The sequence below is a fragment of the Gossypium hirsutum genome, chromosome D01 (assembly GCF_007990345.1).
Source record: "Gossypium hirsutum isolate 1008001.06 chromosome D01, Gossypium_hirsutum_v2.1, whole genome shotgun sequence".
NCBI lineage: Eukaryota > Viridiplantae > Streptophyta > Magnoliopsida > Malvales > Malvaceae > Gossypium > Gossypium hirsutum.
Window position 1 is genome coordinate 57334228 of NC_053437.1, and position 12233 is coordinate 57346460.

General features: G+C 33.6%; 1 protein-coding gene and 1 pseudogene across 2 annotated transcripts; both read right to left on the reverse strand.

The window, feature by feature from the left end:
• Nucleotides 1–1564: 1564 nt before the first annotated feature.
• LOC107922250 (uncharacterized) lies at nucleotides 1565–5789 on the reverse strand. Of its 2 annotated transcripts, XM_016852183.2 has the most exons (6): nucleotides 5473–5752; nucleotides 4567–5070; nucleotides 3412–4169; nucleotides 3231–3323; nucleotides 2200–2973; nucleotides 1565–2101 (listed from the first exon to the last, which is right to left on the reverse strand). In XM_016852183.2, exons 2-6 carry the CDS (start codon nucleotides 4679–4681, stop codon nucleotides 1952–1954), a joined length of 1890 nt encoding a protein of 629 aa, XP_016707672.1. In that variant the 5' UTR covers nucleotides 4682–5070; nucleotides 5473–5752; the 3' UTR covers nucleotides 1565–1951. The 2 variants fall into 2 exon arrangements, with proteins under 2 accessions (XP_016707672.1, XP_016707671.1); XM_016852182.2 differs by having other exon boundaries at nucleotides 4567–5789.
• A 1109-nt stretch (nucleotides 5790–6898) lies between these two features.
• On the reverse strand, nucleotides 6899–10453 carry LOC107921345 (kinetochore protein NDC80 homolog; annotated as a pseudogene).
• Nucleotides 10454–12233: the final 1780 nt, after the last annotated feature.

A 12233-nucleotide genomic window follows, 5' to 3' on the forward strand; every position in this document is an offset into this window, starting at 1 on the left:
ACAAATTACTTACATAATCATTAATATTAAATCACTCCACGTTTACATATTACATCCGTAAATAATTATATTTCTCTCGTATATAAATAAATTGATGTATCTATTTTTTTTTAAAAAAAAAGAAATTATATAATTGAACCATTATATATAAAATTATAAATTATTAAGTAATAGAGTACAGAAATCTACTGTTGCATCATAAATAAGATATTTGGTGGAGATGAATGCATGAAACCAAAGTCAATAGAAAGACTTGTGTTTACAAGATTTATCCTTTGTATTTTTGCAATTATTAACAATGGATTGGGAACTTTTGACTTATAAGGCTGCTATACATGCAATTAATGACATTGTTTGGATTGGATCTTCAGGATTTACTTCATTCATATAAAAAATAAGCCAATTCAGGTGATCTATTAAAATAATGGTATCCTTTCATGATACCTTTTTCCTTCACATCTTAATTTTATTTATGCATACGGATAATTTAATTTAGTAATTGAGGTAATCGAGAACTCATCACCTCTCGAATGTGATGAGAAATGGAAATTATAAAATTTAACAGTTGACCCATTTGCTTTCTTTAATCCCGGATTTTATCAAACTTCAGCACAACCAAATTCCAATCACAACTCCATCTTATTACTACATTTATGTGAATCTACACTTTTCAAACCTCACTTTAACATTTGATACAAAATCCCAATATTTTTCTTTTATCAATTTCATTTCGCAAATCACACATCTCACTCCTAATTTTTTAATTTTTTTTTATAACACACACAAAAAAAAATATGGAGCGTATAAAATAGTTCGGTTAAATTCTACTATTAGAGTCGTTATACTTCACAAAAGTTTTGAACTTAAATCTCAATTTGACGAATTTTAAAATAATAAAATTCTAATCTTTACCCTGTTTAAATTCAATTACCAACACAAATTACAATTGTACATTTAACTCATATTTTTCAATTAGATCTTAATACAAATGACAATTGTTAATCCATTAATTAAATTTTTAGCGAATAATATATAAAAATAACAAACTGACATGACATTACACATATAATAATATATTTAGTATATTAAATTTTGGAAATAATTATCGCAATTTTAAAATTCAAAAATCACCCAGGACTAAAAATAACTAAATCCACAACTAATAGTGTTCTGGGTGGGCCTACCTAACATATAGGCAACAGGTTAATGAAGATTTAAAGAGTTGGACCCAAAGAGTAACGGTTCTTTAAAGCAAACTACCAAACAAACAAATTAGTTTTTCTTAAACCAGATTAGTCAAAGATCTAAATAAAAATCCTTCACTTTCTTTAATTTTATAGTACCATTTCATCACACTATAATAATACCACTATTACTCGGACACACCATCCATCTTCAATTTTCTTTTTACTACCTCTCATCTTTTTATACTTACTAAACCATTCACTACACCACTACTAAACAGAATCTTTAGCTTGTTTTCATACCCAAACGGCTTTTATGTGAAACAATAATAAATCTAAAGTAGAAACACAAGAAATGAAAAAGTGTACCCAAAAGAACATACAGAACTAATTTTTCTTTCCTCTTTTCTTCAATTTCAAATGATAAAATAAATAAACCATAAGCTATTTGTTGAATTGTGTCCCCTCAACCACCAGTTAAAACCCAGAGACTGAACTATTTACCCCCACATCCTTACATTGCAGACATAATATAAACCTATTCCCACCCTCTCTCTCTCAATCTTGTTTTTATACCTTAGAAAATCCTATGTTAAAAACCCAGGTAGAACTTGGGATTGGATCCGTTGTAACTTATTCCAATCCACTGTCACTGATGATAACAGGCACATCGTATTTTCATCTCAATATATAAAGCAAAAAAATAAACAAACTGGGTAAAAAAGGGATAGCCACTTCACCCATGCATTCAAATTTTATCAAGTGGATTAAACATTTTGACGAGTCCAAGCTGCTCCGTTGGAATCCATTGAGCTCGATCCGGATAAGGCATCACCATGAGTCCCATTTTGAGAGTTTAATGGACTTAATGACTGCATTAGCTGGGAAACTTTTGCGGATGGTTTCAATTTCATGTACTGCAGAAAAAAAAAATTGTAATAAGCTTTTTAGGAGATGGGATATAAGAGATTTCAAAAGAATAGCAGAATCTAACTGCACAAGAAAGTTTGACTACCTGCTCGAAAAAGGCACTAATCTCCTCTTCTGTAAGACCATCATCATCTTCAGCATTCTCTTCCCAACCAAGAGAACGTAAAAACGCAACCTCTTCCTCATCAGGATAAAGGTACGCATCAGGTCTTGAATGCTCATCTCCATTGCTAGAACCGTGCTGAGACTCAGCATAAGCATCTCCATTCAAGGCCACTTCACTCCTATTGTCAGCTGGCAAGTCAGCAATTGAGATCTCTGATGATGGAACACCCCCATCCTGCAGAGTAACAGAAGTGCTGGAATCTTCAGTGCCAAGTTCGTCAGACTTCTCTGAGACAGGTGGTGACACAGCAGAGCCTGAATCAAGGACAGAGGAAGCAGAATTTGAAGTAGATTTCTTCTTTAAAAGGTTGAAGAAGTCATTCCTACTTTGGGCTTGAGCAGTTGCTCTCTTCTCCATGGTCATCCGTACTGGAGTCTGATTACGCTCAGCAGTGGCAAGCCTGGGGCTATTGCCTGAACTCCTAAAGGGAACAGATGCAGCAGCTGATGGAGTGATGTTTATTGGACTATTTGCAAATTTGTTGCTTCCATTAGTAGGACTCAAGTTATCCCTTGTGGTTATTGAGGAGACACCATTTGATTCTCGTGATGGTTTGAGTATAAGAAGCCTGCTCTCATTAGAAACTTTTTGACTGTCAGATCTTGAAGTTCCACCACGCGTGGAACCAAAAGAGAGTGAAGGATGCAGCTGCTGTCCAACTTTAGGCCTTGATTTCTCTGAAGGACTGACCACCTATTGAGAAAAACAAGAATAATATGCAAAAATTTCAACAATTTGGTAAGAAAATTAGAATAATATCACTAACGCAGTATAAACCAAATTTCTCCATTTCTTTGCTCATACCCTTTTTAGTAACTTATATCTATTCGATAAAAAATTTAATTTACAATACCTAGGTGAACCAGTGGTACCTTGTTGCAACTAGCAAATCACCACGATGTGTTCTTAATAAGAAAATACATACATAGAGAAGCTTAACAACAGCTCACCAGAGTTTTAGGCGTCGATACTGTCACTAAGGGAATTAGTTGCCTCGACTGTTTGATAGCCAGCTCCTCAAGCCTTTGAGTTTCAACATTTAACTACATCAAGGAACACATCAGATCTTGTTTCAGCACTAATATAATTGCTAAAGTATAAACTTAAGAACGGAACAATAGTTCAAGTTACCAAGGGAGGTGTACGAGCACGAGAGGGCCCCTGAGCCACTGCTTCAGCCATATTAAGGCCAGTCACCGTAGTTGGAGTTGAGCCTGCAGGAACATTTTGTGAAGCAACTGCAACACCTCTACCACTGTTTCCCACACCTACTGGGATGTCTGCCAAAGCTGATGTCCTGCCATCACTGCCAAGGACAGGTGAGGTACCCACTGGCAAGCTCTGCACAGGATTAGTCAAGCCCGGAGACAAAATCCTTCCTATTTCAGACCCAACTTGTCTTACTTCAGCACCAAGTGAAGGAAAATCACGTTCAAATGCAGATTTATTACCAACAGCAGCAACTGTGCTAAGTTTACCATTACCACTGCTATGATGGCTTTTGCCGGTGCCACTTGATTCATTTGTTGCTTTCCTCGGCCATGTGTCACTGTGCTTCCCAGTTTTCAAAGACTGAGAACGCCGCAAAACATCCTTCTCAAACATACTTGGCGGCAGATTATCCAGAGAATCAGAATAGTTTCGGTTCCTATGGTCACTGAGAACAGCATTCTTCCTATCATGGTAACCATTACTAACCTTTTCCCAATCCCTTTCCCTGTGGCCTTTACCAAAATTGCTGTAAGACCATGAGTCAGAAGCACCTTTGCTACTAGAACTCCTCCTAAAATAGGCAGAACTGGCCCTATCCAAAACAGATGTCCGGCCTATGTCACCATCACTGTCAACAGACAACTTATTTCTGGCATGCCTCAATGCAGAATGGTTGTCTATAACAAAATAATAGAATCAAAGATTAGAATTTAGAAATTTACTTTTAATTTTGCTTGAAAACAATGACAAGGAAATAATTTTCAAACTTAGTTACCATCTGAAACCAGGTCTAAAAGTTGCAGGCAACTACATAGAAAAATTAACTTCTAGAGACATCCCTCTAAATGTAAAATGAAAAGGAAACTTGTAAAATTTTACAATATCATCCTCTTTTTACAAGCAAAATGAAGATACCATATGCATCATGAAAAATGAGGAATGTAATACAACAGTTTGAGTGCTATATGCATCATCAAATGCTACCATTAAATCTATCCTAAAGATAACAACCATCACAGACTTATCACGGCCATAATGCAAGAAACAAATAATACAGATACAAACTAAAATTACCTGAATGTGAAGATGATGATGATGATGTAAACTGATTGCTTGAATTGCCACTACCAGTAAGGCTTCCACTGCACTTCAACCATTCCGGTACCAATGAAGGCTCACTTCTTTCCATAACTCTTGCCAAACATGATAATAAAGAAAGAAAAATTTTCCAATTCTGTTTCTCTTTTCTCCAGATTATAACTTCTCAGTATTCCCAAAAGTGTTATGTTCACTTAAATCCAGTTTCACTTACCAAATAGCTTATTTAACATGAACCTCAAAGTTTCTGAAAACTATAAACCAAAATCTCCCAATTCCAAAGTTCTTCTGTTTAAACTGTAACTAGGGTTGTGTTTTGTGTTCCTCCTATACAATATACTCTCTTTAAGATTATTAAATCAGCCAATCAAGTCAATCAATTCAAAGAAACTAGAATTATGGCATTGCTGAGCAATAAAACATACTTGAAGATTTTCCAAAAATTCTTCTCAAAAATGGCTACTCTGTGAAAAAGCGCTTCTGCAATTAAAAGGACTTGGTCATTTGTTGTTTTTCCTTTGTATTTCAATTTCAATATAAAAGGCTGCTTCTAGGGTTCTTCAAAACTCAAACAAGAACAAACTAAGAAGATGACAGTTTTACCCTTTCAACAAGAAAGTACAAAACGAGGCGGCTCTGTATGAAAGAACCTAGACCCAATATGGTAAATAACCAGAAAAATTGAACCCTAAAATATTCCTATACCATCCTTTCAACAAACCTTCTCAAAAATCCAGGTTTATTTTCTTTTTTCCTTTTTTTTTCTACTATAAACAGTAGAGTAACAGAGTAAAAAAGGAAACGAATCCTCAGATTATCGTAAGGATTATCAGTCGCTAACCATCTAAATCACCGAAGACAGATTTAAAAAGTAAAAAGAACCTCAATCGTACGGCTCTCGACGCTTCGGCGTCCTCAATTCTCTTGCGGTGTGCGTCAGCGAATCAATTCAAAAGAAAGAAAGAAAAAAACTATCAGAAACCAGAAGGAAAATAAGGAAGTAAGTCAAAATAAACAGGTGATTTTTTTTCCGGTATTTTTGGCGTTAAGAAAACAGATGAAACGACGTATTATTTATGGTTTGAACTTCTGGAGAGAGGAAAATGCTTCGTAATTGCGCCGGTGAAGACTGGAAGAGAAAGGGTGCAAATTTTTCTTTCATATATATGAGATGGAAACAAAGGGAATAAAATATTAATATTTTAAGAAGTGCAATTTTTGTGTACTTCTTTTTCTTTTGTTTTTAATTTATTTTCTTAAAAGATATTATTATTTTGGATTATCCTCTTGTTCACGATTATGGTTGGAGTAAAAAAAAAATTTCACAACCTTATTTCATTTGTTTTTAGACATAGTAAAATAATAATAAAATTATAAAAAATTGATAATAAAAGTGTTTATAAATCAACTTAAATTGATTTTTTTAAACTAATCCAATAGATTGTTTTATTTTTATTTAAGCTTAATTATAAAAATATATAATTATTTAATACAGAATATAAAATATTACCATGTGTCCTTTTTATTTTTAGAATTTTATATTTTTCTATTCCACTAATAATATATAAATTTATTTTTATATTTTTAAAATTTAAAATTTAAAATAAAAAATGAGCCGAAATTAGAAAATCGAAGTCCAAGTTGAACCGAAGTAGGTTGAGATAATATTTGTGAAAATTTTTTATTTTATCGACTTTAAACAAAATAATTATCCTATTATTGTATTATAAAAAGGCTTCTTTATTTTATTTTTTGGTTTTATGCTACCCTTCCGAAAACACCTAACAAACAACAACCGTGACTCTTGATTTTTATATCGGGTCAAGTCGAGTGGAGCCGAACCGGGTTGATTTCTTTTCTGTTTAACGCAGGGATTTGGTGTACTCGGCCTAGGCCCATTGGTCGTGGAGGTGCGAAACTTCCTCCTTAAGCTAAGGGAAAAAGAAGAAAAAGATTTATTAGATTTGTCTGTTTGGTTTTTTTTTTCTAAAACTTCCTCACACCTACTCAAAACTCAAATCATTTAGGAGGGCAAAATGGAATGGAATGAAAACATCTGAATCTCCAATAAATCAATGACTGAATTTTCTCATTAACTTTTTTCTCCAGAAAATTCCGAAATTTTGTGAATGTTAAATTCAGGTATATACCAAACACAAATTTTTTAAATCTTTTTAAAAGATTACAATGTCGATTATTCAGAAAAAAAAATTATTATTAGAATTTATTAAGTCTTAAAACATAAATATTCATATACAAAAACTGTAAACAAAATGGTAATCCAAATAGCAAAGCAGGAAACAACTACTGTACCACAATGGAAATGCCAATTGTTTTTTTATTACTTTTTCTTTTTCGTTTTTCTTTCACTACTGCCGAACATGGAATAGGCGTATAATTGTCAACAAATCTCACCATACGAACAAAAGAAATGTAGGCAGCATCAAGTGGAAACTTCAATCTCCAGATTTGTCACCATATGAACAAGGATTATAAAAAGTTGTTTGAATCAGCAGTGAGCAGTAAAATAGTTGTTTGAGCACAATCAGAAAGACTAACCTTGGTCATAGAGATTTTTCTATTAATACTACTGACTTGCAGTGGCGCTACCAGTGAATTTGTGCAGGCAATGTACCCCTGTAAGCATCCGAGACAGCTGCAGTGGTTTCGGAGAGACTGATTCTCATCTCGGAAATTTTGGATTCGACATGTTCTTTATATTTCGAGAGAGAATCGACCAGCATAAAGAGCTCGCGTGCATGCATCTGAGTTTCCTCCTCACTTTGCTGGATTTCTTCTTGCAACCTCAGCTGTGAAGCCTTTGTTGAGAAAAAAAAAAAGATAATGTTAATTAGGGATCATTGAGACACTCCTATATGGTCATAACCTTTATTATTTTATGATGACAAAAGCTGCTTTAAACGATGAGGTTGACAGAAGAGGCCTACCTTTAGAATCTCTGCTGCTTCTCTTTCTGTGACATCCAATTTATGAGCCTCAATTTGGATATCCTCAACCATTTTCTTAGCTTCTGCTGTGGATCTATCACCATTTTCTTGCATTTCCTTCTTTGACAAATTTATTTGGGCTTCGACCTAACAATAATGGTAACAAAATGTCATTCTCAAACACTGGTCCCATATGAACTACAAGGTAGAGCATTTTCCGACATTAGCACCATTCAAATGTAGAAAACCTACTCTAGCATAGGGGGTTAGGGGAAGAAAAAATAAAGGTCGAGACAGAATATAGTATTATTAACACTGTGATTTCTGTGCCAAATTTGAGAATCACTTGGATGCTATTTCATTGGTTTTGCAAATTGTTCAACAATTAAAAAATCATGGAAAGCCAAAGTTTTCTTATTGAGTTCATCAAAAAAAAAACAGAAGGAACCGAACATAATAACCCAATTAAACAACAAAAACAAGTGAGAGGATGTGAAAACTAGTGCAAGCATCATCTTGCAATGCCTGCATGCTTGGATACCTCAAAGTGGCAAAAACCAAGATCTAGACCATCACCTAACCGAAGCTTGAAGCCTTAATCCAACAAGTAAGACAAGAAAAAGCCTCCATCTGAATTTCAGAGTTTTGATACTATAGGCCATAAGGGACTGAATTATCAAGAATAAAGTTAAGCATAAAGTTTCAGCCTTGGAACATTAAATTTTTGTGGACAATATCTGCACCTGACAAGCATGAGCTGCTTTTGTTTGATCCACATACCGTATCTTTGTTACATGGCCCAGAAAGTTTGGTTTACAGAATAAATCCTGACAGGTAAAATACACGCTAACCATGACATGCACCAAAAGAAGTATAAGAAAACGTTAATATCTATTCACTACTTTCACAGATTGAAGACCAGATTTCAAAGCACTTACTTCATCAATATGGGATTGTAGCACAACAATACGATATTTTTGGTTCTCAATCTTGATATCCATTTCTTTTGATTGTTGCTGAAGAATAATCACGTCTTCAAACTTTTCCTTAGAACTCTCCCTTATTTTCTCAGCATAACTTTCCAGCTCAGATTTAAGTGTAGCTTTGTAGTTGATCCCGATCACCTCAGCAGGTGTTGAGCCTTTAGGATTCACCTCATACTGGAAACCTTTACCAAGCTTTAACCTGAACACCACACAGAAAGTGATAGCAGTGCTGTTAGTTGCTACCAAGCACTAGGTGAAAATCTGCATAATTTGACAAGTTAACAAATTTAACAGACTCTACAGAACAAAACCAGAGAAGATAATCTTGAGCAGAATGAGAAAAGAAACTTATCCAAAACCCCAGGGTCAGAGATCAGAACAACTCTCGGGCTCAAAATAAAGCTGCTAAAACTGAGCAAATTTGTTCAACCAAACACCTAAGGGGGTCAGCTTTCAAGGGCATGCATACAAAAAATTGTTTAAAATGTGGAGTATCATTTATCCAAAAGTTTTCCCGCCATAGCTCACCTTCATTTTCAGGAATCATTCCTTAATGCTAAAAACTCGGGCATTTAAGTTCCACTTTATAGCATAAAGGAAGAAACCCCTAATCTTCAGTATTGATATTCTTGGATTTCCACTAAACTTATAAGTAATAAATAACAAAATCAAATTCGACATCACATGCATGAGTAATAATTGTTGGAAAGATATCATTAGAAATATAAACATGTAAGACAAAAGCAAAACTAAAGCTCACAAAACCTCCTAATTGCTTGGTTGCAATCCATTGCAAGCGCGACAAGCTCCTTAAATTTATGCCCAATAGTAGAATCAAGATCCCAAGACTTATCTTCCCATGAATTCCTTGCAATTTCTGCCTCTGAAATATCCCTCTCCACAGCCTGCATCTCCCTCTTCATCCTCTCTATATCTCTGGCATTAAAAGTTTGTAACTCCACTCTTTTTTTAAACCCCTCATTCTCCTCGCAAATTCGCTTCCTCTCCTCTTCTTTCGCATTCAACTCCTTCTCCTTTTCCTCCAACACCTGCTCCATTGCATCAATCCTCCCCGTAAACTCTGCAATCATAGCATGAAACTTCTTCACGTCTTCCTCTAATACGTTCTTCTCCTTCTCTAACGCTTCCCTCTCCGTTGGCCCCGTCCTTAATGCCTCTGCTTTTGCCTCCAGTTCTCCAACACTCTTTTCCAAAGCCCTGTTGCTCTCCGCCACGTTTTCCCTCTCCTTCTCGACCTTCTCCATAAACTCCTTGTCTAAAACCTCCAGTATATCGTCCTCTCCCTGTATATATCGCATATAACTCTCCAATGCATACTCATTCATGCTATTATTTTGAGCAAAATAACTTGTGGAATTCTGAGATATATGTTCATTGAAGATTGCTAGTTGGACCTACCAGTGAAGGATACCAAGCCAGTTAGGCCAGTTGTGTAGGGAATTAGGGGCACGGAATGTGGATTTGTTGAATTTGAAGGGGCAATTAAGGGATTTGAGGAGGAAAGATAGGTCGTCTTCGAGTTTGGAGCAAGGGAAATCGATCACGGAAAGAAGGGATGTGAGGATATTTGAGAGGTCCTTGGCGGAAGGGGCCTGAGAAGGTTTGGTGGAAATAGGATGAATGGAATGGGAGGATAGGAAGGCATTGATGGAGCGGATGGTGGCCACTTGGAAGGCGCGATCTGAGTAGGGTTCGGCGGCAGAAATGGCGCGGCCCATACCAATGGAGGAGGGCCGGCTGCTGGCATCGGAGTCACGCGACTGTTGTATTGGCGGGGGATGGAAGGAACCGGTGGCACGGCCGCGCACTTTGCCCCTCATTTTCCTCGGTCTAGGCAAGGCGGTGCTTCTTTATTTTGAATTCTTCCTTTCACTTCGCAGCGTTTTTTCTTCTTTGGGCTAGCTTTCACATGTTCAGCTTTTTATTTCCCGCCTAAGAGGTTTTTGTTTGAAACTGGAAAGTGATAGTTTCCATTGGGACCTACAGTGAGGCCAACGATGTCGTTTTAATTTTATCCCCATTTTATTTGAAAATTGGCCATATTGCTTTTAAACATTAGTATTAATTTTTGAGAAAAATCTCGAAATTAGATATCAAGTTTGATTTAATATACAATTTGATACATAAGTTTTGATTTAGTGCAATTATACATATAATGGTTTAATCATAGACGTTTAAAAAAATAAATATATCAATTTATTTTTATATTTGGTAAATATAATTATTTGTAGATAAAATATATAAGCATAAAATGATGTTATAATGATAATTGTGTTAATAATTTGTGAGAATTGGATTAAATTAAATTTTCATGTATAAAATTATACAAAACCAAAAATTCATGTATAAATTTACAAATTAAATAAAAATTCATATATAATTTTAAAATTTATCCTTATTTCTTTTTATCAAAGTTTGAATCATAAGGATTTAATACTTTTCCACCTCGTGATTTTAATGGAATATGATGAATGTAAATATGATTTTACAAACATTTGTATACATTGAAGGTTTGATTTACTACACATTTCTTTTGGGAATATAATTATTTATGAAATTATATTTTATTAATTAAAAGATAACATTAAAATATTTTAATAGTTTTTAATCAATTTTGTTACTAATTACGAACCCATATCCATTGTAAGGTGACTTGAAAAAATGTAAGTTCAAGAGATAAAAGATACGAAAAATTAAATGGAGGGTTTAAATGATTTTTTTTGTAAAATTTAAGGTCCAAAAAAATTATTATGCCTTTAAATTAATACAAGTCCTACAAACAATTAGAGGTGTTTATGAGTCAAACCGAATTAATTTGAATTAAGCTATATTATTTGGTATTAGCACAATTTACACTTAACCAAGTTTAACTCGACTTGAAATATGAACCTTAAATTTTATTCAAGTCCACTTATATTTGTAAATAGGTCAATCCAGACATATTTTATCCTCGTTCATATTTTCTTTAAAAACTTACTATTAAATTTAAATTTATGTTATTTTTTAAAATTTAATATTTCATAAAATTATATGTTTTTTTAATTTTAACATTTACCGCTTACCATTTTTTCAATGTTTATATTATAACACTACATATTATTTTAAATTGATTTATTTTGGATAAATCTATTTTTACTTACCAGCCAAAATTCATTTACAACTTACAAAATTGAATTAAACAATAACTTCTATAGACAATACCCCAATCTACACATAATTTTATCTTCAGAACATCAGCTCTATTTATTAGCTCAAATTTACTAAAAATGTGGTGAATTTGTATTAAAAACTCAAAAATCAAAACTTGAAAAGCTAAAACTAGTGAGTTTGTGGTCTAGCGAATTCATTGGACCTCCAGTAAAATGAGTAAATTCTATTTTACCCTTTTTCACATTTTTTTTAATATTAGCCTTATTATAGTATTTTTAATATAAATATAAATTTAATTATTTTTTAAATAATTAGATTTTATAAATTTGGTTAATCAATAAAAAATAATTTTTAATCAAGATGTAATTTTAATAATTCATAATTATTATTTAACATAAATACTACGTGATATATAATATTATTTTGAGCCATTTTTTAATTTTTATTGTAATTATACACATATTTTAATCTAATGTCTTCAATGGTCATTTTTTATTTTTACTTCACCGTCACCATTATGTTTGAATCCAAATAAATA

Coding starts and splice junctions, on each gene's coding strand:
- LOC107922250 (XM_016852182.2), bottom strand. CDS start 4,681: ATGGAAAGAAGTGAGCCTTCATTGGTACCGGAATGGTTGAAGTGCAGT. Junction 3,324..3,411: donor GTGCTCGTACACCTCCCTTG/GTAACTTGAACT, acceptor TCCTTGATGTAG/TTAAATGTTGAAACTCAAAG. Junction 2,102..2,199: donor TTAGTGCCTTTTTCGAGCAG/GTAGTCAAACTT, acceptor TTTTTTCTGCAG/TACATGAAATTGAAACCATC.